This window comes from Microcaecilia unicolor, chromosome 4 (assembly GCF_901765095.1).
Source record: "Microcaecilia unicolor chromosome 4, aMicUni1.1, whole genome shotgun sequence".
NCBI lineage: Eukaryota > Metazoa > Chordata > Amphibia > Gymnophiona > Siphonopidae > Microcaecilia > Microcaecilia unicolor.
The window spans coordinates 192,069,745-192,096,005 of record NC_044034.1 but is presented as its reverse complement, the minus strand read 5'-3'; the positions used below and the strand labels follow the sequence as shown (position 1 = coordinate 192,096,005).

General features: G+C 47.7%; 1 protein-coding gene across 1 annotated transcript in view; it reads right to left on the bottom strand.

Moving 5' to 3' along the window:
- The window catches only part of OTOG (otogelin), a 706,015-nt gene that overhangs the window by 68,690 nt on the left and 611,064 nt on the right, over window positions 1–26,261 (bottom strand). Inside the window, 1 exon segment of the mRNA XM_030202446.1 lies at window positions 9,934–9,979. Coding sequence (XP_030058306.1) covers window positions 9,934–9,979 — 46 coding nt within the window.

The following is a 26,261-nucleotide window of genomic DNA, read 5'->3' as shown; positions in this document are numbered from 1 at the left end:
CATCTGGAACCTCCCATTGCGCTTTAATAACATCCCAAATGTCCTGATGCATGGGAAAAGTTTTGGGCGCGGATCTAGACCCCTTAATCAAGAAGTCTACCTTACGGGTTTGTGAAACCGGCGTAACATCTTCAAAATTCAAAGTAGAGGAGACCATAGAAATGAGCTCCTGCAAGTCATCTTTGTGAAAAATCCTAGCCATGGCGGGATCATCCCCCTGGGCAAAAGCTGCAGCCTCCGGATCTGAGAGCGAAAAATCAGGATCAGTACAGGCATTGTCTTCAAAATCTTCCTCCTCTTCCAGATAGGGCATCTCCTGATCGCGATCGGACCAAAAATCCCCATGGAACACATGTTCCCTAACTTTTTTAGGAGGTGGAGATGTAGGTGTGACAGCATCTGCTGTCCCAGCTCCTGCATCGCCTCTGTGCATCAAAAACGCCTGGTACATCTGGAGCACAAACTCAGGAGGAAAACCACCTGCCTGAGTGGCCCCAGATTGCACCAGAGCTCCCGAATTCAACGTATCAGCATCTGAAAGACCTAGGGCCGCAGGCTGCTGAATACACGAAGGAGAAGACGGAGTAGGAATCAAAATGGCCGCCGTTCGCGCCAAATTCGCTGGGGCGGCCTCCGGAGGCGCGCCTGACTCCTCAGGAGCTGCAGACGAGGACCGCGACGGCGAGGGACCCGATACCGCCAACAGAGAGGCCGACGTCGTAGGCAAAACAGACGAGGATGCTGCTCCTGGCGCGGTACAATATTTACATGCGCCAGTAGAAGAAACCCCCCGACGCTGGCAAACAGCGCATCATTTAAGTTTCTCAGACATGGCGGGGACGCACGTGCACGCGCGTACGCGGTTCGCGCCTAAATCCCATTATTCTTTAAATCTTAGAAAAAACACTCCGCTCTTCAGCGCTAGTAATAATAACCTAGCGAAACGAAAGATAAGCACAATACCAAAACAAAACTTGTGCTCTTTGGTTCATTCTTCTTTTTTTTTTTTAAAGAGACACACAATACAGACACCCCAAAACGTAAACAGAGCTGTCTGCTCATTAAAACAATGGGGAAAACAGAGCTTATATACTTTAATCTGGCTGCCTCTCCCAAAGGTAAGACCTCTTTGCTAACCAAAAGAGGAACCCTTCCCTTAGAGATTAGTAGAATAGAAGGGAGATGGGGAGGAAGAGGGGGAGTGACCCGGGGCACCCGAGTATACCCCCCTGAGGCTTAGCTAATCAGCTGACCAAACCTAACCAGCCTCAAAGAACTCCTGTGGCACAGAGAAAGATATAATAATAAAAAAACTAGAAATTTAGAAAGAGACTAATGGGCTCACTTCCTACCTGCTGGGAGACTGAGAAAATACTGAGGCTAGGACCAGGGCTCTTATTGGCTATCTAGTCAAAGTTTTTTCTCAGTCTCCTCCTGCTGGTAGACGTGCACAACCCATCAGTCCAATCCTGGGCCGGTCCGGAGGGATGCTAAGGAAAGGAGGTGTTGATGCCCCTGTATAAGTCGTTGGTGAGGCCCCACCTGGAGTATTGTGTTCAGTTTTGGAGGCCGTATCTTGTGAAGGATGTAAAAAAAAATTGAAGCGGTGCAAAGGAAAGCAACAAAAATGGTATGGGATTTGCATTACAAGACATATGAGGAGAGACTTGCGGACCTGAACATGTATACCCTGGAGGAAAGGAGAAACAGGGGTGATATGATACAGACGTTCAAATATTTGAAAGGTATAGATCTGCAAACGAACCTTTTCCGTAGATGGGAAGGCGGTAGAACTAGAGGGCATGAAATGAGATTGAATGGGGGCAGACTCAAGAAAAATGTTAGGAAGTATTTTTTCACGGAGAGAGTGGTGGATACTTGGAATGCCATCCCAGTGGAGATGAAAGCGGTAACGGAATTCAAACATGTGTGGGATAAACATAAAGGAATCCTGTTCGGAAGAAATGGATCCTCAGAAGCTTAGCCGAGATTGGGTGGCAGAGCTGGTGGGGGGAGGCGGGGATGGTGGTTGGGAGGCGGGGCTAGTGCTGGGCAAGACTTCTACAGTCTGTAAAGCGCTGCGTACGACTAGTAGTGCTATAGAAGTGATTTATAGTAGTAGTAGTAGTAGTAGTACAGTCTGTGCCCTGAAAATGGCAGATACAAATCAAGGTAAGGTATACACAAAAAGTAGCACATATGAGTTTATCTTGTTGGGCAGACTGGATGGACCGTGCAGGCCTTTTTCTGCCATCATCTACTATGTTACTATGAATGTTAGGTATGGTGCACTGACATAGCAACCTGTCCTGCTACAGTCCTCCCACATGCACCTCCTAGTTCATTTCCCTTAGTGTGCTTTGCTCTTATGTGTGCTCTATGTACACCACTTACAAGATGGTGGGGGCAGAGGTTGTTGTGTTGTGAGATGCCGGGGGGGGGGGGGGGGGAGTTCAGCCATGGACTACATGAAAGGTGTATTGTATGACTTTGTGTGAGTGAAATGTCTGTGGTGCATCTGACAGCATAGGAGCCAAAGTGATCAGTAGAGCTAAACTCAACAGAAATTACCTCTCCCCTGGACATGAAGTTTGCTCAAAATTGGGGGTGCTCAATCACCCACAGAGCTGGCTTCTATATCTGACAGTCTAAGAATTATGTTTCAATATTTTTTTATTGATGAACCACAGAATAAACATTAATTTAACAATTCAATGCATACATTTGAATAATTCCTCATTGGTGTACATTTCTATCCATCTCTTTCTGCTGCGTCATCAAAACTTTATATTTTCTCCCCCCCCCCCCCCCCCAATCCTCCCTCTCTACCCATGCTTCAAGTGAATTGATGAGTGTCTAAAGTCAGGCAGCAAACCCTTAGTTTGCATTGACATCTTGAAAGTCTTCCTACTACAGACATCATCAACCATATGTGATAACACAACAAACACCCCCCCCCCCCCCCGTTCCTTCTCTCCTCCCTCCCTCTGTCCCCATCCAGTTACCCCCCTCCAACTTCTTCCCCTTCCCTAACCCCCCCCACCATCCCCAATACTTCCCTCTCTTGTTCCCCTCCTCACCCCATCCCTTCCCCCCCCCCACCCCCGTTGGTTCTGCCTCATCCATTCCCCTGTAATTCTCTGGAGTCATGTTAGGGTGTTTCGGCCGCGCCATCCGGGCTACACTGTCCGTTCAATACCTTTATGTTCCGCTTTACCTTGACATTAAAACGTGTTTAATACTAAACTACGGGCTTTGTGTGATAAGGATTGAATATACTTATCCCAAATGGCCAGAAATAGTCTCCTCCATTTAAATGTTAGGCGGGCATATCTTTGTTCTAACAGCATCAAAGCATGTAGCTTATTTCTCCAGCACCAGAATGAGGGGCTTGGTCACTGATCCATTTCCCTAGTATTGTGCGCTTGCCCAACATCGCTGCTTTCCTAATGAACATCTTAAAATATTTTTCTTGGGGACCAAAATCTTCATATTTGTCCAGAAGAAATCCCTCTGGTGATTTGTTAATCAGTCTGCCCCCCAGCGCCTCTATATAAGAGATCACTGAGTTCCAGAAAGCTTGGACGCGCGTACATTCCCACATCCCATGCATGAACGAATTTGTTGTTAGTTGACATTTCCTACATACCGGGGAATCTATTCCTCCCGCTTTGAATAGGCGTTCTTGCGTAAAATAGGCTCTGTGGAGCACTCTGAAATTACTTTCATGAAGTTCAGCGCTAACCGTCCCCGATATAGCGCGACCCACTAACTGGTTTATTTTTAGTCTGGTAGTCGGGATACCTAAGTCTTTGCTCCATCTCTGTTGTATCTCTACCTTCTCTGGCATAGTCCGTATCCTTTCCAGTGCTTTTTGAAAGATAGATACCGATGATCCTCTATCTCGAATTGGCTCAAAGAACTCTAGCAATCTCTGTCTGAGGGGGAACCGCGCATCTTGTAGGTCTAAACTCCGAATATAATGTTGTACCTGCCGATAAGCAAACATATCTCTTAATTCCACTTTCCCTAAATTCCGTAGTGTCTCCCAAGATATTAATTTCCCTTCCTCATCTAGTAACTCCTTTATATATTTAATCCCCAAACTGTCCCATCTCCGAAAACTCACATTATCCCTCCCTGGAGGGAAATCTACGTTCCCCATCACTGGTAACGGGTCCGAGTTCTGTGGATCTCCCCCCAACATATCCACCAAATATTTCCACGTGTCTCGCACCGATTTCAACAGGAGGCTACCCCGCAAGTCTTCCGGGATTTTTTTAATCGGTCATTGGATTAAGGAAAGAATGTTCCATGAGTTATATAATGTTTTTTCCAGTTCTCTTGGCGTGTATTCCTGGTCTTCCAACACCCAATCTCCTAAACAGCGTAATAAGCAGGCCCAATTATAGCTCCTCACATCTGGCAGCCCTAAACCTCCGTAACGCCCCTTCCCTAATAGGTGTCAGAATGGGGTTCTCGGTTTTTTCCCCTACCAACAAAAAGTGGAGATTATTCTATATAGAACTTTAAATTCTTTCTGTGTAATTTTGATTGGCAGAATTTGAGCATGTAGAGCCATTTAGGAAAAAGGGCCATATGGAATAATTGAATGCGTCCATACAATGAAATGGGTAGTGCAGTCCACTTTGACAAGAGTTGTTTCGTCAGTTCTATTTGGCGCGATACATTCAAATCATGAAGCAATGAAGTCTTATGTGGAAGTATGACGCCTAGGTACATAAAGTGATTAACTGCCCACTTTAGAGGAAACATCCCTTTCCCAATTCCATTTCACCGAGCTTCTAGTTGGCAAGGCTAAGGACTTGTCTAGATTTAATTTAAATCCAGAAAAATCCCCAAACTCTGCAAAACTATCCATAAGCGCTGTTAAGGATTCTTTCGGAGCAGTTAAGTGTACTAGAAGATCGTCAGCAAATGCTGAAATTTTAAATTGTAGACTACCCATCGTGACTCCCTTAATATCTGGATTGGTCAGTATTTCCCTCACCAATGGGTCTATGCTTAACACAAACAAGAGCAGTGATAGTGGGCATCCTTGCCTCGTCCCCCGTTGGATAGAAATCGGGTCACATATTACATCATTAACCCACACCACCGCCCTTGGTTCTTTATAAAGTGCTCGTACTGCCCGCACCCACCAACCGTCGAATCCATAAGCCTCTAAGGTCTTAAATAAAAAGTTCCAACTCACTCTATCGAACGCCTTCTCCGCAACAAAACTTATGAGCAGAAAAGGCATTCCTTTCCTCTCCACCCACTCCATTGAAGCCAGGATTTTCCGCATATTTTTGGTTATATTCCTCCCTCTCACAAATCCCACCTGACTTTCTTCTACCAATGAGGGCATTATCACCGCCAATCGATTGGCCAGAATCTTTGCAAACATCTTAGCTTCTACATTCAGCAAAGATATTGGCCTATATGATGATGGTTGTTCAGGATCTCGCCCCGATTTCAAAAGTACCACTATCTGAGCCTTGTTCAGCGAATCTGATAACCTCCCTTGTTAGATAAACTTGTTATACATAGCCGTCAAAGTAGGCACTATTTGATGTCCTAACACCTTATAAAATTCATATCTAAACCCATCTGGACCAGGTGACTTAAACATAGCACCTTGTTGAATTACTTGATATACACTGTACTTCCTCCTCAGCAATCGGTTGATTTAATTTAGTTCTTTGAGTTTCCCTTAGGTTTGGTAGCTCCCTTCCTTCTAAATATATATTACTCTCCATCTCACCCTCTCTGGGACGGGTATATAGTTCTTGGTAATATTGTCGGAACGTATCCGCTATTTCTTTATCTGAGCGCATATGCTCACCATTAGAGTTGAAAACTTGCAAAAATTTTTGGCGTCCCGTTTTCCGCCGAATTAGTCCTGCCAGCATTTTCCCTTGTTTATTCCCATGCAAGTATAATTGATACTTGTAGTATTCGTGAGACTTAACCGCTCTAGCATGTATTAGACTATTCAGGGAGGCCTGCAATACCAACAGGTTCTCTTTTTGTTGTGGTGTGGGCGTTTGTCCGTATTGTTTTCTAGCCTCTCTTACCTGTTGGCCTAATCTAATGATATTTTTGTCCCTGGCTTTCCTTTTATAGCTAACATACGCTATAGTAACTCCCCGGAGAACGGCTTTAAGCTGTCTCCCAGAATAGTACCGGGGTTGCCCTAAGCGCAGCATTATTTGTTTGGTAGGCCGCCCACTCCTTCGCTATATATTCTCTGAATTCATTATCCTTCCCTAAGTAAGTGGGGAATTGCCACCTAAAACGCTGCCCCTCCCCTACTGATAATTGCAGAGTCCACCACACATATGCATGGTCCGAAACCCCATACGGCCCAATTCCTGCCTCTTGTACCTGGGAGAAGAGGGATCTAGACAATAACCAATAGTCAATCCGTGATTGTGTGGAGTGAGCTCTGGACAGATGTGTGTAATCTCTGTCCATTGGGTTTAGAAGTCGCCAAACATCTATCAAACACAACCAGGGGACCCCCTTGGAATGTGCCCCTTTCTCTGCCCTTTGCCCCTTCGAGGTGTCCAGAATGGGGTCATGAACAGAGTTCATGTCTCCTCCCATAATCACCGGCACATCTTCCTGTTTAGCTATTGTACGGATTAGGGACTTGAAAAAATTATGATTATAAACATTAGGTGCATAGATATTTGCTAATATAAATACACGCTTATTAATCATGACTTTGGCAATTACATATCTACCCTCTCTCCCCCGCCAACAACCTTGTAGTTGTACGTCCAGTGTCTTTCGGCATAAGATCAGCACCCCTGCTTTACGGTTTTGCGCAGGCGCCTCTATTAATTGTCCCACCCACCACTTTTTTAATTTATTATGCTCCACCGATGATAAGTGCGTCTCTTGAAGGAATACTATGTCTGCCTTCTGCCGATTTAGGATCTGTAATATTTTTTGACGCTTAATCGGGGAATTAACACCATTCACATTCCATGATATAAATCGAATGGGTCTCATTATGGTGTTTATTCATATTCCTTAACCTTAAGATTTTTCTTTTCAATCCAAGAGGGGGCCGGCCCAGCCTCCAGCCCCCCCCCCCCCTGTAAATGACCTATCACCTGACAGCACGGCCTCCACACCATGCATTTCTTTATTTCTCTTCGTTGTTGATTCCAGCAGAGCCAACCTCCTTCTCTCTCCCCTCCCACTCTAAACCCCCCTGCCCACCCCTTCCCCAAACCTCCCCATACTCTGCCCTGTGTACTACTGTCTCTCCCATTCGTCTATCCCTACCCCTCCTTTTATTCTTAACCCCCTTCTCCCGAGGTTTGCTCGTCCACAGTATAACCATGCCGAACAAACTTTACTCGGTCACTACGAGAAGAAGCCCCCTCTTACCGCCCCCCCCCCCCCCCCGAACAACCAATCCCGAGATTACCATCTGATGTATTCATGTCTCCCCTTCTAGGGAATTTGTGCACTTATAAAATGAACCTTACATAGAACTTAAGATTTATCCTCTTACTTTTCAGTGTTACTTGTAACCCCCCATATAGACCCATACCAAAAAGAGAAAGAGAGAAAAAAAAAGGAAGAGGGGGGGGGGGGGAAGGGGGAGGAAGGAATTGGACATAGCACAAAACCTTGGCCTCCCTTGACATGTCTTTCGTGTGAAACAAATTAGATATCTCCATTAGAAGCCCATATTGTAACATCCCCCTTATCTCCTATATGTCAATTAAACCTCTACTAACAACAGCTATAAATATACATTCATTCAATCTTTTATCTTATCTATCACCTTCCTTCCCCTGGATGGTATCCAAGTATCAGTTATTTTCAGTTGCCATATGGTTATCCTTGTCAAATCCAACCTTGCTTTTGTCTTTAGGATATTTTACAGTGTATAAAAAAATGTGTTCTCTGCCACTGGTCATGCACCCTTTTATACTTATCGCACCCATATCTCAAACGGTCGTAGGCTATCCCGCCAAGCCATTCTGTCCTCCTTTTCCTCATCTGATTGCAAACAGAAGTCCTCTGACCACCGTGCTGATCCAGCCATCAAATCATTCAAATCTTTACTCCCGTCCCTGTTACACATTCAAATTCCTTCATTCTCAAACCGGAACTCCGTCTTCGCAAAAGAAGCAGGGAAATTATTTGATCTCTGTTACTTGAAAGCTGGTCTCTCCTTGTTATCAAGCCTTGGATTGGGTGCATGTGGACGATTCGTAGTGGTTCAGGAACTCTTTAGCAGCCTCTGGTGTATCGTAAATAATAGTTTTCCCATCGGAGAAGATCTTGAGCCTGGCGGGATACAGCAATGCAAACTGTACGTGTCTCTGATGGAGAGCGGAACAGACCGGTGAGTATGCCTTTCTTAGCAGCGAAACTTTCGCCGAGAAATCTTGGAAGCAGAGCACTGAGTTGTTTTCGTACTTCAAAGGTCCTCGTGCTCTGATCGCTCTCAATATTTCCATTTTATGTACATAGTTGAGCATTTTACAGATGACTATTCTGGGTCTCGCGTCTCCTTGTCTTTTGGGCCCAAGTCTATGCGCGCGTTCGATTCGCTGTGGACTGCAACTGCAGGGAGCTAGTCAGCCATTCTTCCAAAAAGGTCCGTAGCTCGACCTCCGGTATCACTTCCGGCAAGCCCACCAGCCGTAAATTCCCTCTGCGGGATCTATTTTCTATATCGTCGATTTTATCTTCCAGTTCTGTTACCTTCGCCCGCAGAGTCTCCTTCTCTGTAGTAATTTGTTGTACCCGATCTTCGAGCTCTAACAGTCTCTGGCACGAGGCTGTAAACTCGCCCTTTATTTCTTCCATTTTTCCATCAAGCGATTCTAACTTGTCAGTAATCCGTTGAAATTTTTGATCAAGTGAGTGGTTCAATGCATGTGTGACTTCCGTCACAATTTCAGCAACCCACGCGGAGCTGACTGATTGCGGGCCATTGCCATCTGCCTCCGCCATTTTGCCAGGTTCAGAAGTCTTTGCTTTCTCTCCCTGCTTTCTCACTGACTTAGATGCCATCAAGCCCCAAATCGTTCGCACCGAATGCGTTTTCTGTTGGTAGTCAACCGGGGTTATATTTTTTCTTTAATTGTTCGCATGCACTATTAATTCTGGGTCATTTGTTCAATCGGGGCCCAGGAGCTCTCTTCTCACACGTTTGCTTTCCAGCATGACATCACGTGACCTCCTCTAAGAATTATTAGCACCTGATTATTGGTGTTAATTGGCTCAAAATAGTGCATGCAAATTAGTCACGTATCCAAATTTGCATGTACGATTTTGAGCACCATTTTTTGAAGGAAGAACATAAGGCCTAAGAAAATCAAAATGGCATTTGTTCCTTGTTGTTCTTGTGCCCTGATCATGACTGAATAGATATGGATGGGCTGGAGTGTAAATTTTAAGGGGCTTCAACGTTAGCTTCAGAACTTTTAGTACAGGAACAGTGCTGGCCAGACTTTTACGGTCTGTGCCCTGAGAAAGGTAGGGACAAATCAAACTCAGGTATATATATAAAGTATTACATACCATGTACAATGAGTTTATCTTGTTGGGCAGACTGGATTGACCATTCAGGTCTTTATCTGCCATCATTTACTATGTTACTATGTTGTATTTAATTTTATTTCAAGAATTAAGTAAAATCTTGTTTGGAATTTACCCATACTGTACTAGACTAGACTGGTTCTTGAAAGCAAGGGACCATGAGTGAAGGAATGAGACTTTATCTAGAGAAACTTCCCAGAGAGGTAGAGGCCTGGTAGTTAAGTCACCCTCACTCAAAAAGGTGACTGGAACTCTACCCCTGCTACACTTGTGCAACATCCCAGACACATAGACCATTACATATCTTCAGTTAAAATGGCTTTGTCTCCAGAAAACCCAAAAACCATTACTTACAAGTTTTACAGCAGCCTTCTAGAAAAGGCACAATGTATCCCCCAACCTGAAAAGAATGAAAATGAGAAAAGTTTTAAACAATGGAACCTTGTGAAAGCAGCTACAAGAAGCTCCGCCCAGAAATAAAAGAACTTGCTTTCCAGGCTATGTGGATGTGTCCTTGGTCCATATGCATGCATGGATCTGAAAAAGTACCTTTGTCAGAATCCTCAAGTCCCTTCTGCTATAGCTTGAAATTTGATGTGAATAGGACACCATCAAAAAAGTAATTACAGACACACATGCACACACATACACACATTCAGAAAGTAGGCTATACACTACAGCTTTTGAACATCAGCTGTATTTCTAAGTTTTATGAAGGCATCCGCTAGTTAGAGACCTTCTTACATTCCTATGCCATGTGAATTTAAAATAACTGGTCATATGGAGATTTGGCGTCTTTTGCTGTTTTCAGGCTATAGACGACTCTGGATGGTCCTGGAGATATGTACATATTTTCCTCTGCTTCATTTCTTTTTCACACCTCCAAATTTTACCAGCTTCTAGAGAACATAAATGCTTAGGTGACAAACACAAATCTCTGATACAACAATTGTTAGGGAGTTAGAAACTTTAACATCTATCTTCCATTAATAATAATAATAAAAAAATAAAGATGTCTAAGGGCAGATCATGGCTGGGTGAGTTTTCCATGAATGTCTACAGGCATATATTTGGCATGTGTTATACAAATCATGATAATAATTATCCATAGGTTTCAAGACTGCACTGTGTCAGCAAATAAAGGGGTCCTTTTACTGAAGCTTAGCATGTGCTAAATGCTAAGGAGCCCATTTTATATCTGTGGGCTTCTTAGCATTCAGCACATGCTAATTCCATTAACGCTTTAGTAAAAGGGCCCCAAAACCATTATTAATTTAAAAAATATTCCAAATCTCAGTTATAATAAGGTTTGTTAGAATACTATAGAGCCATTGTGTTGTATACAATGTAGAAAAATTTAGGGCAGGAGTGGAGGAGTAGCCTAGTGGTTAATGCAGCAGACTTTGATACTGGGGAACTGGGTTTGGTTCCCACTTCAGCTCCTTGTGACTCTGAGCAAGTCACTTAACCCTCTGTTGCCCCAGGTACAAATAAGTAAACCACTTTGAATGTAGTTGCAAAAATCACAGAAAGGTGGTTTGTCAAGTCCCATTTCCCTTTCCCTCACTAGGATATGTTACAATTTTGCAGTTACCGTGGTATATCAAGTCCCATTTCCCTTTCCCTCACTAGGCTATGTTAAAATTTTGCATTTACCATGCATTAGTGGCCAGAATTAATGTGTGGTAACGTCAAAGCCTGCCCAGCATGTTCCCATTCAGTTAACACAGACACAACATGCTAAAAACACATTAACTCCATTGCAGAAAATGTGAATTACATATCCCCAAATTCTATAAATGGGTAATGGCACCAAACGTTGGCCATGCAAATGTGTGCCCAGTTATAGAATTCAGTCAGTTATGCATGTTACATAATTAGCTAATTGGCACTAAACTGGCACTTAGTTTGAGATAAGTACCAATAATTGGCCTTATCAAGCACTAATTGGCATTAAGGTAAAATTATGTATCATACCTGATAATTTTCTTTCCATTAATCATAGCTGATCAATCCATAGACTGGTGGGTTGTGTCCATCTACCAGCAGGTGGAGATAGAGAGCAAACCTTTTGCCTCCCTATATGTGGTCATGTGCTGCCGGAAACTCCTCAGTATGTCGATATCAAAGCTTCATCATCAGGACTCAGCACTTAGAGAATTACACCCACAAAGGGACACTCTGCCCAGCTCACCACCGCCGAAACGGGGGAGGGGAATTAACCCAGCTCATCCCCACACAAGTGGGGGAGGGGAATCTGTCCAGCTCATCCCCGCGGAGCGGGGGAGGGACACCACCCCGCCGATGCGGGGGGATCTGGCTTATCCTGCAACCTCAACCGTGGGAGGAGCTGACTGACCCTAACACCGCCGAAGCGGGAGGGGTACAAAGCTGCCCTACAGCCGCACGAAGCGGGAGGGAGCGCCGGCAGAATTTAGGTCTCAATCCAGCCCCGTAAAACGGAGGGGAGAGGAATGCAGCAGCTCACTGTAACACAAACTCGTCTCAACTCTTGAAGAATCCAATTGAAAAAACTTGAACACGAAGTCCTCCTGAACAGGAACTGAAGACTAAACTTGAACCTGAAATGCAACCAGAATATAACCAGTACAGATATCTGGGAGGGGCTATGGATTGATCAGCTATGATTAATGGAAAGAAAATTATCAGGTATGATACATAATTTTACCTTCCATATCATCATGCTGATCAATCCATAGACTGGTGGGATGTACCGAAGCAGTACTCACCCAGGGCGGGACATTGAAATCCCTGACCGCAACACTGAAGCTCCAAACCGGGCCTCTGCCCGAGCAGCCACAGTCAAGCGGTAATGCCTGGAGAAGGTATGGGCCGATGCCCAAGTTGCCGCCTTGCAAATCTCTTCCAAGGAGATGGACCCGGCCTCTGCCATCGAGGCCGCCTGAGCTCTAGTGGAGTGAGCCTTCAGCCGGATAGGCGGCACCTTCCCCGCGGCCACATAAGCCGCTGCAATGGCTTCCTTGACCCATCTTGCCACTGTAGGCTTAGCAGCCCTTACGAGGAACTGCAAACAGGACAAACAGATGATCCGACTTCCGGAAATCATTGGTCACTTCCAAGTATCTGATGATGACTCGTCTCACATCTAGATATTTGAGAGCAGAGTACTCCTCTGGGTAGTCCTCCCTATGAAAGGATGGGAGACAGAGCTGCTGATTCACATGGAAGCGAGAAACAATCTTGGGCAGGAAGGAAGGCACTGTGCGAATAGACATTGCTGCCTCAGTGAACTGCAGAAAAGGCTCTCGACATGATAGGGCCTGGAGCTCGGAAACTCTTCTGGCTGAAGTGATAGCCACCAAAAAGACTGCTTTCAACGTCAGGTCTTTCAGAGATGCCCTCAACAAGGGTTCAAAAGGCGGCTTCTGCAAGGCTCTTAGCACCAGGTTGAGATTCCACGCAGGCACCACTGAGTGCAGAGGAGGGCGCAGGTGATTAACTCCCTTGAGAAAACGTACTACATCTGGCTGCGAAGCCAGGGAAGCACCCTTCAGGCGGCCCCTGAAGCAGGCCAGAGCCGCTACCTGGACTTTAAGGGAACTGAGCGACAGGCCTTTCTCCAGACCTTCTTGCAGGAACGCCAACACTGAAGAGATTGGAGCAGTGAAGGGAGAAAGTGAGCCTGCTTCACACCACGCTCCAAAGGTACGCCAAACCCTGGCGTAAGCAGTAGAAGTAGAGCGCTTCCTCGCTCTCAGCATAGTGGCGATGACCTTGTCTGAGAAACCCTTCTTCCTCAGACGCTGCCGCTCAATAGCCAGGCCGTAAGACCAAAGGGGGAGGGATCCTCCATCACCACGGGACCCTGATGCAACAGGCCCTGCTCCACTGGCAGTCGCAGAGGGTCGTCCACTGAGAGCCTGATCAAGTCCGCATACCAGGGACGTCTGGGCCAGTCCGGACCCACCAGGATTATCCGGCCCGGATGCTTTGCCACCCGGTCTAGCACCCTGCCCAACATGGGCCAGGGCGGGAACACATAGAGAAGCTCCTGTGTCGGCCACTGTTGGAGAAGAGCATCTACTCCCAGAGATCGAGGGTCCCGTCCTCTGCTGAAAAAGCGCGGCACTTGGCAATTGGCCGATGACGCCATCAGATCTAGGTTCGGCTGGCCCCAGTGCTTCGTGATGTCCAAGAACGCCTGAGCCGATAACTGCCACTCTCCGGGATCCAAGGTATGGCGACTGAGAAAGTCCGCCTTGACATTCATGACTCCGGCAATGTGGGCCGCTGACAGCTGTTCCAGGTTCACTTCCGCCCACTGGCATAGATTCATGACCTCCTTGGCTAGAGGGGCGCTCTTGGTACCTCCCTGGCGGTTGACATAGGCTACAGCTGTGGCATTGTCCGACAGGACCCGTACTGGCTTCAACGCCAGTACCGGGAGGAACTCCAAAAGCGCCAACCGAATGGCTCTGAGTTCCAGGAGGTTGATAGACCACTTTGCCTCTGCAGGAGACCAGAGCCCCTGCGCTGTCCTTCCCAAGCAGTGGGCTCCCCAGCCCGTCAAAGAGGCGTCCGTCGTGACGACAATCCACTCCGGGGTCACACGAGGCATTCCTGCAGACAACTTGTCTGTCTTCAGCCACCAGCTCAGCGCCTTGCGCACTGCTGGGTCCAAGGGAAGGCGCACAGCATAATCCTCCGACACTGGAGTCCAGCGCTGCAGCAGAGAGTGTTGTAGTGGTCTCATATGAGCCCTGTCCCAGGGCACTACTTCCATCATGGCCGTCATAGAGCCCAACAGCTGCACATAGTCCCAAGCCCGAAGAGGAGAGGCTACTAGGAACTGGTCCACCTGAGCCTGAAGCTTGACAATCCGATTGTCTGGCAGGAACACTCTGCCCACTTGGGTGTCGAATCGAACTCCCAGATACTCCAGGGACTGAGTCGGGCGCAGCTGGCTTTTCTCACAGTTGATGATCCACCCCAGGGAGCTCAAAAGAGCAATCACCCGGTCCACAGCTTTGCCGCACTCTGCATAAGAGGGGGCTCGGATCAACCAGTCATCCAGATAAGGATGGACTTGTACTCCTTCCTTTCGCAGGAAGGCCGCGATGACCACCATTACTTTGGAGAAGGTCCGCGGAGCAGTAGCCAACCCGAACGGGAGGGCTCTGAATTGGAAGTGTCGGCCCAGGACTGCAAAACGCAGAAAGCGTTGATGAGGAGGCCAGATGGGAATATGCAAATACACTTCCTTGATGTCCAAGGATGCCAGGAACTCCCCTGCCTTCACTGCCGCTATAACAGAGCGGAGAGTCTCCATGTGAAAGTGCCGAACTTTCAAGGCCCGATTGACCCCTTTGAGGTCGAGGATAGGCCGTACAGAACCTCCTTTCTTTGGTACCACAAAGTAAATGGAGTAACGTCCCTTGCCAAGCTGATTTTCTGGCACCGGAACGACCGCACCCAGGCGGATCAGATTGTCCAAAGTCTGCTGCACTGCCACAGCTTTGACCGGAGACTTGCAGGGAGAGAGTACAAACCCGTCTCTTAAGGGTCGGCAGAACTCTAGCTTGTAGCCGTCTCTGATGACTTCCAGCACCCAAGCGTCTGAAGTTACCCTGGTCCACTCGCCCAGAAACGAGGACAGGCGTCCTCCAATCTGCACTGGGCCATGGACCAGGGCCCCGTCATTGGGTACGAGACCCTGGGGGAGGACCGGAGGGCGCACCTCCGGGACGGCGGTCTCTGCGAAAGGAATGCTGCTTGGGGGAGAAGTTCCTTTTGAAGGAAGAGGGGGCAGAGGAGCCCGACTTGCCCGGGCGGTACCGACGGGCTTCCTGAAACCGTCCTCTGGAGTTACCGGGGCGAGCACTGGCCCGAGCCCTGACCTCTGGTAACCTCTTGCCCTTAGACGTGCCGAGATCGGTCACAATTTTGTCCAGCTCGACCCCAAAGAGCAGCTTGCCTTTAAAAGGCAACTTAGCCAGGCGGGACTTAGAGGCGTGGTCAGCAGACCAATGCTTCAGCCAAAGCCACCGCCGCGCAGAGACTGTCTGAGCCATACCTTTAGCCGAGGCTCTCAAGACATCATACAGCAAGTCTGCCAAATAAGCCAAGCCCGATTCCAGGGCCGGCCAATCAGCCCTCAAGGAAGGATCCGAGGGGGAAGCCCGCTGCACAATCGTCAGGCACGCCCTGGCCACATAGGAGCCGCAAACTGAGGCCTGCAAACTTAAAGCAGCCGCCTCGAAGGACGACCTTAAGGCCGCCTCCAATCTTCTGTCTTGGGCATCCTTTAGGGCCGTGCCACCTTCCACCGGCAACGCCATTTTCTTAGTCACCGCAGTGATTAAAGAATCCACGGTAGGCCAAAGAAAGGCCTCCCGTTCACTTTCAGGCAGAGGATAGAGGCAGGACATAGCCCTAGCCACTTTGAGGCTCGCTTCCGGGACATCCCATTGAGCCGAAATCAAGGTGTGCATGGCAGCATGCACGTGGAAGGTTCTAGGCGGGCGCTTCGTCCCCAGCATAATGGCGGAGCCAACAGGGGCTGAGGGAGAGACGTCCTCCGGAGAGGAAATCTTCAAAATGCTCATGGCCTGCACTAACAGGTTGGGCAAGTCCTCTGAGCAAAAAATCCGCGCTGCAGAGTGGTCATCCGCTCCATCCGAGCGGGAATCCGTCTCCTCCAAGGAATCCCCAAAGGACCGTTGGGAGAACCCAGATACGCTGCCCTCATCTACATCAGAGGAGACAGAGTCCTCTAAGGCCTGGAAATCCACCCGAGGGCGTTTACTTCCGGGGGCCTCAACCCCTTTATCGGACAAGGGAGCCAGGGCAGCGTTTTGCATAAGGAAGGCCTGATGCAGCAGCAAAATGAACTCGGGGGAGAAACCCCCCAGACTGTGCACTTCAGCAGCCTGGGCCACAGCCCTAGATGCACCCTCAACCGGCGCTCGCAAGAGCGGGGGAGAAACATGCTGCGCATCCAAAATGGCGTCCGGCGCGACCCTCCACGAAGGAGCCGCGCGGGAAGAACGGCGCTTAACTTTGGCTGCTTTTTTGCCGTCGCCCAAATCAAGGGCGGCCATAGAATTAACGTCTCCCACCTCAAGGGCGGCCCAAGAAGAAGCCGTCCGAGCAGAGTGGCCGGCCAAGATGGCGGAGGCGAGCAGCGGGGGATGGGCATTTATGGCGGGAAAAACCGCCGCACCGGAGGAAGAACCGGGACACTGACCGGCCTCCAAACTGACACCCAACAAGGGCGAATCAGACTTTAAGACCCCCGCATCCCCGCTAGAAGCGCACACGCGGTCCGGGGAGCGATTCTTTGCGCCCTCGCCCTCCGACGCCATAGGCCACGTGGAGACCGATCGGGGAACCCCCTGCCCGCTACAAAAAGGTAAAAATTACCTGCTTCTCGCTCCAAGCTGTAACGAACTGGTGTCCCAGTGAGTAGCTGCAATAAACGTTGAAATAAACGCCCTTAAGGACGTCCAAAAATTTTTTTTTTTTTTTCAACGGAGCCAGCGGGAGGGGGGAGAAAAGGAGGGACCTGGCACCACCAGGTTTGCACTTGCTCAAGAAGAGCCCTCAACCCCAGGTACTCAACAAAACCTAAAAATTAGGCTTGGAGACCTAGCCAGAGCTGCTGCTGTGTGTGACCACCACCTGCTGAGATAGAGAACATACTGAGGAGTTTCCGGCAGCACATGACCACATATAGGGAGGCAAAAGCTTTGCTCTCTATCTCCACCTGCTGGTAGATGGACACAACCCACCAGTCTATGGATTGATCAGCATGATGATATGGAATTAGCAGTTGCATGCATAACTGATTTACTCTCCTATTCTGTAAACTAACTCCAAAGGAGCATGGGTGGGTCCTGGCACCCCTCGCATGGAATAGACTACCCGAGCCCCGAGCCTGTACGTCTAGCCCCGTCTTTGCCGTTTTCAAGTCCAAACTTAAAGCCCACATCTTTACCACTGCTTTTGACGCCTAACCACTACTCACTTGCCCTGTCCTTTTTTTTTTTGTTACATTTGTACCCCGCGCTTTCCCACTCATGGCAGGCTCAATGCGGCTTACATGGGGCAATGGAGGGTTTAGTGACTTGCCCAGAGTCACAAGGAGCTGCCTGTGCCTGAAGTGGGAATTGAACTCAGTTCCTCAGTTCTCCAGGACCAAACTCCACCACCCTAACCACAAGGCCACTCCTCCACTCCTTTTATCCTCACCTCTTTATTCCCTTACCCTTATTGTTCTGTCTGTTTACCTGTCTTATCTAGATTGTAAGCTCTTTGTGCAGGGACTGTCTTTTTGTGTATGGTGTACCGCGCTGCGTATGCCTTGTAGCGCTATAGAAATGATAAGTAGTAGTAGTATTTAGGCATGATGTAGTGTCATTTACATGCCTAACTGCCATTAGTTAGGCACCAGCATTTACACCAGCTTTAGGCAGGCATAAGTGCGAGATGCTCACTATGCCAGTATTCTGTAAAGGTCATTCCACGCAGAGCACCCTTTGCAGAATACCGGCTTAGTATAGATCTTCTTGGTATCTAATGTTGGGTGACATTTAGGGGGTAATTCTCTAAAGGATGCCTAAAGATAGATGCTGGAATAGAATTCATAGGGGTTGATATTCAAAGTGATTTAAATGAGCAGGAGCCTCTCCTGTCCACTTAAATTGCTTCTAGCTACCTAAGTGGGGATATTCAGTGACATTTAACTGGAGAGTGTCACTGAATATTCCCTCAGACTGCCAAATTAAAAAGTGGACAGGTTAGGGGCGGCACTGGGGAGGAGCCCGGGGTTATGCGGGTGCCGGCAATATTCAATGCCAGCATCTGCATAGCTAAGCGGCCAAATTTAGGACAGCTCAAATCTTCTTATTCTTGGGGATTTCAATATCCATTCTGATAATCCTTTTTGACCTTTCGACAGGCAGTTATGCTCTCTTTTCTCTGACCTAGACCTGTCACAACATGTCTGTTTTCCTACACATTTGGTCTGACACACTCTTGATTTGATACTAACCATGTGGTCTAGTTCCCTGTCTCTCTAGAATTTTGCTTCTACATCTTTGCCTTGGTCTGATCATGTATTACTCTTCTTCAAGGTTTCAGTCACTGTTTCTTTGGTCTCCCCAGTTCTTCCCTTGCAACAGATTTGGGAGAGATACCGGTTACAGAAATGGTATTCAAAGCTGACGAGTTGGAGAAACTGAATGAAATCTCTATAAACCTGGAGGATGTAATGGGGCAATTTGACAAATTGAAGAGTACCAAATCTCCTGGACTGGATGGTATTCATCCCAGAGTACTGATAGAATTGAAACATGAACTTGCAGAACTATTGTTAGTAATAGTGGACAATGGGGAGCTGGTGGATATTGTGTATCTGGATTTTCAAAAGGCATTTGACAAAGTGCCTCATGAAAGACTCCTGAGGAAACTGGAGAGTCATGGGATCATAGGTAGGGTATTACTATGGATTAAGAGCTGTTGAAAGACAGATAGCAAAGAGTAGGGTTGAATGGTCAGTATTCTCAGTGGAGAAGGGTAGTTAGTGGGGTCCCGCAGGGGTCTGTGTTGGGACCGCTGCTTTTTAACAAATTTATAAATGACCTAGAGATGGGAGTAACTAGTGAGGTAATTAAATTCGCAGATGACACAAAATTATTCAGGGTCGTCAAGTCGCAGGAGGAGTGTGAAAGTCGTAATCACAGGAGGACCTTGCGAGACTGGGGGATTAGGCGTGCAAGTGGCAGATGAAGTTCAATGTTGGCAAGTGCAAAGTGATGCATGTGGGTAAGAAGAACCCAAATCACAGCTATGTCATGCAAGGTTCCACGTTAGGAGTTACGGACCTAGAAAGGGATCTGGGAGTAATCGTTGATAAGACATTAAAAACATCTGCCCAGTGTGCTGCGGCGGCTAAGAAAGCGCACAGAATGTTGAGTATTATTAGGAAAGGGATGGAAAACAAACACGAGGATGTTATAATGCTGTTGTATCGCTCCATGGTGCGACCGCACCTCGAGTATTGTGTCCAATTCTGGTCGCCACATCTCAAAAAAAAAGATATAAAGGAATTAGAAAAGGTGCAGAGAAGGGCGACGAAAATTATAAAGGAATGGAACGACTTCCCTATGAGGAAAGGCTGAGAAGGTTAGGGCTCTTCAGCTTGGAGAAAAGGCGGCTGAGGGGTGATATGATAGAAGTCTACAAGATAATGAGCGGACAGATGTGAAGCGTTTGTTTACACTTTCAAACAACAACAAAACCAGGGGACACAAGATGAAGCTAGAATATGGTAAATTTAAAACAAACAGGAGAAAGTTTTTCTTTACTCAGCATGTAGTTAGACTCTGGAACTCGTTGCCGGAGAATGTAGTGACAGCAGCTGGCCTTACGGAATTTAAAGGGGGTTTGGACAGATTCCTGAGGGAAAAGTCCATTGAACATTATTAATTTTTTTTTTTGGGGGGGGGGGGGGGGGTTGCCGGGTTTTTGAAGCCTGGATTGTCCGCTGTCGGATACTGGGCTTGATGGACCCTTGGTCTTTCCCAGTATGGCGGTGCTTATGTACTTATGTAATTTATCTTAAAATCAAACATGGAACCGGAAGATTGGAGGGTGGCCAATGTAACGCCGATTTTTAAAAAAGGTTCCAAAGGAGAACTGGGAAATTATAGAGCAGTGAGGTAGAGACTATAATAAACAACAAAATTACAGAGCATATTCAAAAGCATGGATTAATGAGACAAAGCCAACATGGATTTAGTGAAGGGAAATCTTGCCTCACCAGTCTATTACATATCTTTTAAGGGGTAAACAAATATGTGGATAAAGGTGAGCCGGTTGATACTGTGTATCTGGATTTTCAAAAGGCGTTTGACAAAGAACCTCATGAAAGACTCCAGAGGAAATTGGAGAGTCATGGGATAGGAAGTAGTGTCCTATTGTGGATTAAAAACTGGTTAAACGACACAAAACAGATAGTAGGGTTAAATGATCAGTATTCTCAATGGAGAAGGGTAGATAGTGGGGTTCCCCAGGGGTCTGTGCTGGGACTGCTGCTTTTTAACATATTTATAAATGATCTAGAGATGGGAGTAACTAGTGAGGTAATTAACTTTGCTGATGACACGAAGTTATTCAAAGTTGTTAATTTGCGAGAGGATTGTGAAAAATTACAAGAGGACCTTACGAGACCTGGAGACTGGGCATCTAAATCATGGGCATAGTTTGGGGGGCGATGGGGGGCATTGCCCCCCCAAATGCAGGCAGCTCTCCCTCCATCCCGCCCTCAGCTCTGAGCTCCCCGACCGACAGCCCTCCTCTCTGTTCCTCCCCCCCCCCTCCCCGGCACGTTTAACCTTTTATTTTCAGTGGCAACGACGGCAGTGAAGAAGAAAGCACTGCAGGCTTGCCTCCAGCTTCTCCCTTCCTTCACACAGTGTCCCGCCCTTGTGGAAACAGGAAATGCATCATTGTAGAAGGCGGGACACTGTGTGAGGGAAGGGAGAAGCTCGCAGTGCTTTCTTCTTCACTGCCGTTGCTGCCAATGAAAATAAAAAGGTTAAACGCACTGGGGGGGGGGGGGAGGAGGAACGGAGAGGGGGCTGTTGGGGAGCTGAGGGATGGCAGGGAAATTCGCTGGACATGGATAGGGGGAAGACAGGGGGAGAGAAGAGATAGCTGGACATGGAGAGGAGGGGAGGGCAGGGGGAGAGAAGAGATCGCTGGACATGGAGAGAAGAGGAGAGGAGGAGAGGGCAGGGAGAGAGAAGAGATTGCTGGAGAGGAGGGCAGGGGAGAGGGGAGAATTGCTGGACATGGATGGATGAATGGGGGCAGGGGAGAGAGGAAATTTGCAGGATATGGATGGATGGAGGAGAGGGCAGGGGAGAATGGAAAGTTGCTGGACATGGATGGATGGAGGGCAGGGGAGAGGAGAATTGCTGGACATGGATGGATGAAGGGGCAGGGGAGAGAGGAATTTTGCTGGATATGGATGGAGAAGAGGGCAGGGGAGAATGGAAAGTTGCTGGACATGGATCGATGGAGGGCAGAGGAAAGGAGAATTGCTGGACATTTATGGATGAAGGGGGCAGGGGAGAGAGGAAATTTTCTGGATATGGTTGGATGGAGGAGAGGCAGGGGAGAGGAGAATTGCTGGACATGGATGGATGAATTGGGGAAGGGGAGAGGAAATTTGCTGGATATGGGTGGATGGAGGAGAAGGCAGGGGAGAGTGGAGAGTTGCTGGACATGGATGGATGAAGTGGATGGAAGTCAGGAAGGAGATGCACATGGATAGAGGGGAGGGAAGAGAGGAGAAATGCAATACATGGATGGAGTGGAGGGCAGTTAAGAGAGGAGAAATGTTGGACTAGGATGGAGGGAAGGAAAGCCAAAGGAAGGAGATGCACATGGATGGAGGGGAAGGGAGAGAGGAGAAATGCTGGACATGGATGGAGGGGAGGGAAGACAGAGGAAGTTAGATGCACATGGATGGATGGAGGGGAGTGAGGTGAAATGCTGGATATGGATGGAGGGAGAAACTGCTGAAGTTAAGGGCTGGATTGGAACACTTTGAGGGCAGATCCTGGAACTGGAGGAAGGATAGGGACAGGGCTACAGATGGTAGACAGGACGCATAAGGACACAGGAGGATGGTGGACATGGTGAGAGAAAAAATATCAAATGGAATGAAGACACTGCATAAAACAGAAGACACTGGGACCAAAGCGAATAGAAAAACTAAATGATCAGACAACAAAGGTAGAAAAAGGTATTTTATTCAGAATTTATTAATTGGAATATGTCAGCTTTTGGAAATGTGGATGGAGGAGAGGGCAGTGGAGAATGGACAGTTGCTGGACATGGATGGATGGAGGAGGGGAGGGCAGGGGAGAGAGGAGAATGGCTGGACATGGATGGATGGATGAATGAATGGGGGCAGGGGAGAGAGGAAATTTGCTGGATATGGGTTGTTGAAGGAGAGGGCAGGGGAGAATGGAGAGTTGCTGGACATGGATGGATGGAGGGGAGGGCAGGGGAGAGGAGAATTGCTGGACATGGATGGATGAATGGGGCAAGGGGAGAGAGGAATTTTGCTGGATATGGGTGGATGGAGGAGAGGATAGGAGAGAATGGAAAGTTGCTGGACATGGATGGATGGAGGGCAGGGGAGAGAGGAGAATTGCTGGACATTTATGGATGAAGGGGACAGGGGAGAGAGGAAATTTTCTGGATATGGATGGATGGGGGAGAGACCAGAGAAGAAATGGAGAGTTGCTGGACATGGATGGATGGAGGGGAGGGCAGGGGAGAGGAGAATTGCTGGACATGGATGGATGAATTGGGGCAGAGGAGAGAGGAATTTTGCTGGATATGGGTGGATGGAGGAGAGGGCAGGGGAGAATGGAGAATTGCTGGACATGGATGGATGGAGGGGATGGAAGTCAGGAAGGTGATGCACATGGATGGAGGGGAGGGAAGAGAGGAGAAATGCTGGACATGGATGGAGTGGAGGGCAGTTAAGAGAGGAGAAATGTTGGACTAGGATGGAGGTGTCACGATCGTGCCCATGTTTCAGGCTCTCAGTCATCTCGCCACCTGGTGGCCAGACCTGGTGGCTGCATTGGATGGTCTGTGTGCTGTTTCCCGTTCCAGACTTCAGCCCAGTCCAGTCCAGATCTTCTGGCCTGCCAGACTTGCTTGTCTTGTTTGAGCCTGCACAGCACCCGTAGCTGCCTTGTGATTGCTGCAGTAAATCTCAGCTGCTGCTGGGCTTATTAGCCATTTGGAAACTCTCTGCTTTGCCTTTGCATCGCCTAAGGCCCTGGTTTGTTGGTGCTTGATGCACTTCTGCCTAGCTTGGTTTTTATTCTAGTTCCTTGTCTGATGCTAGTTAGTCTGTGTGTAGTTTAGCTTAGGGTTATTGTTTGTTTCCTAGACTTGTTCCCTGTTTGTCTTTTTGTGTTTAGTTTCTGTTTGTCTGTGTTTCTTGTTCAGTGGCTGCCTGGCAGCTTTCAGGTCTGTCTCGTGTTTGTCAGTGTTTGTTCCCTGTTTTAGTGGCTGCTTGCAGCTTCCAGTTCCTACCTTGTCCTATAAGTCCTGTCGGCCGCCTGCAGCCAGGGGCTCAACTCCTGGGGAAGGGCAGATAGTGCAGGTGAAGTCTTGTCGTTCCTATCTGAGGTCTGTCTGGTTCCTGGTGTGGGGTGGTTTTGCCTGCCACTGCCGCTCCTCGGCAGTGGCCCAAGGGCTCACAAACCTAGTTCCTGGTTTGCAAAACGTGACAGGAGGGAAGGAAAGCCAAAGGAAGGAGATGCATACGGATGGAGGGGAAGGGAGAGAGGAGAAATGCTGGACATGGATGGAGGGGGGAGGGAAGACAGAGGAAGTAGATGCACATGGATGGATGAAGGGGAGGGGTGAAATGCTGGATACGGATGGAGGGGAAACTGCTGAATTTAAGGGCTGGATCGGAACACTTTTATTTTTTATTTTTGTTACATTTGTACCCCGCGCTTTCCCACTCATGGCAGGCTCAATGCGGCTTACATATTGTATAGAGGTACTTATTTGTACCTGGGGCAATGGAGGGTTAAGTGACTTGCCCAGAGTCACAAGTAGCTACCTGTGCCTGAAGTGGGAACCAAGCTCAGTTCCTCAGTTCCCCAGGACCAAAGTCCACCACCCTAACCACTAGGCCACTCCTATCCTTCCTCCAGTTCCAGATGCTGGAACTGGAGGAAGGATAGGGACAGGGCTACAGATGGTAGACTAGACGCATAAGGACACAGGAGGATGGTGGACATGGTGAGAGAAAAATATCAAATGGAAAGAAGACACTACATAAAACAGAAGACACTGGGACCAAAGCAAATACAAAAACTAAATGATCAGACAACAAAGGTAGAAAAAAGTATTTTATTCGGAATTTATTAATTGGAATATGATAGCTTTTGGAAATGTGGATCTGTGATATTTTGCATGTAAGTTTCAATTTTTTTAGTATTGCTGCATGCCGAGTTTGACTTCTTGACGTAACTTTCCAGTTCAGTATTTTGCCTTCATATTTTTTTTATTTCTAGTTCCTTGTGTCATATCTGTTGTCATGTGTTTTTCATGTGTGATCAAAGTACAGTATTCTGCTAGTGTGTAGTATTAGTTGCAGCCCTTTTTGTTTTGTTTTTTCATTAGGTAGTGTACTGGTGTTTTAGAGCCCAGTGTAATTACAGTGCTGCCTTTCCATGCATAAGGTTGTAGCTCATCCTGTCCTTGGAATTAGTGCTGTTATGGTTTGGTAAGGTTATGAGTGGGTTTTTGCACATGTTTGTGTATAGTGTTTTGCAGTGGAGAGATTGTGTGTTGGCCTTACTGAGGTGGCACCAAAACATCAGAAAGGGTGTAGAGCCTAAATCATGACACACCACCTCTTGAAGGATCTACATATAGAGCTTATGCATTTCTAAGGTCTACACTGGTATGGTATGGGAAAGGGGGTGGGGAAATACTACTGGAGAGGAAGAAGGAGTGATGGGTAAGGAGGAAGGAAGGAAGGAAGGAAGGAAGGAAGGAAGGAAGGAAGGAAGGAAGGACGGGAGAAAGAGCTATCTCATACATACTCATTATGGTTATTCCCAAAAAAGCCAGCTCTTTCTCCCTTCCTTCCTTCCTCCATATTAGCATATTCATTTGCATATATATATTGTGAGGAACCCCTGAGGGTCAGGGAAGAAGGGATCTGTGAGAGGAGCAAGATGGGTAGGTTTCATACTTGGTATTCCAACTACAAGTCCCAGGATCCTAGGGGCTGGGAAGCCATGCCCCCATGGATGCATAAGTTTCCCAAGAGAAGGGAGGAGGACTACAGTTCCCAAGAACCCCTGCAAAGCCCTGGGGGCAAGCAAAGGGAGCAGCAAGGGAACTACAAGTCCCAGGATCCCGAGGGAGAGGAGGGGGATTGGCTGAGGAGGAATAATCAGGAGGGAGAGGACCAGCTGGGGACCATAAAGGGAGAGGAGCCCATGGAATGGGAGGTAGAGAAAGAGGTCAGAGAGGAGATCCAAGCCCAAGATGACTGGGGAAGTGAGCCCATGGAGATTGCTTCTCCAGCTCAGGTACAAGGGAAGAAGTTGAAAGGCTTCATAACAAACCTTCTTCAAGGCTGGGGGAAAGCTTGGAGGAACAGTTAAGCAGCTGTTCCACTCAAGGGGGAGAGAGGTGCTGTGCTGTAAAGCAGTGAATGATTTCAGCTGTGGCCAGAAGTCAGACCCGGCTGGAGAAACAGGTAGTGACTTGAACTGTGTCCAGGAACCTGGCCATGCTGGGGAAGCAGTGAGTGGTTTGAACTGTGTCCAGAAGTCATGCCATGCTGGGGAAGCAGGGAGTGATTTAAACTGTGTCCACTTGGGCACGCAGTCAAATTCTGAATCGGCTTCCTTGGGGTAGATAGAAGTAAAAAGGGTTATAATGAGCAGTGCTTTGGGGGGGGGGGGGTGATGAGGGGAAGACTTAAGACTGGGAATAAACTTGTGGGCAAGGCAATTGGAATTGGGAGGTGGTGGGGAGTTGGGAGGGAATGAAAAGGATGGGGTTTAAGCTTAGAGTCATAATCCTATAGAAGATATCTCCCCTTGAGTTAAATTCTGGCCATAGGCCTGAGTATA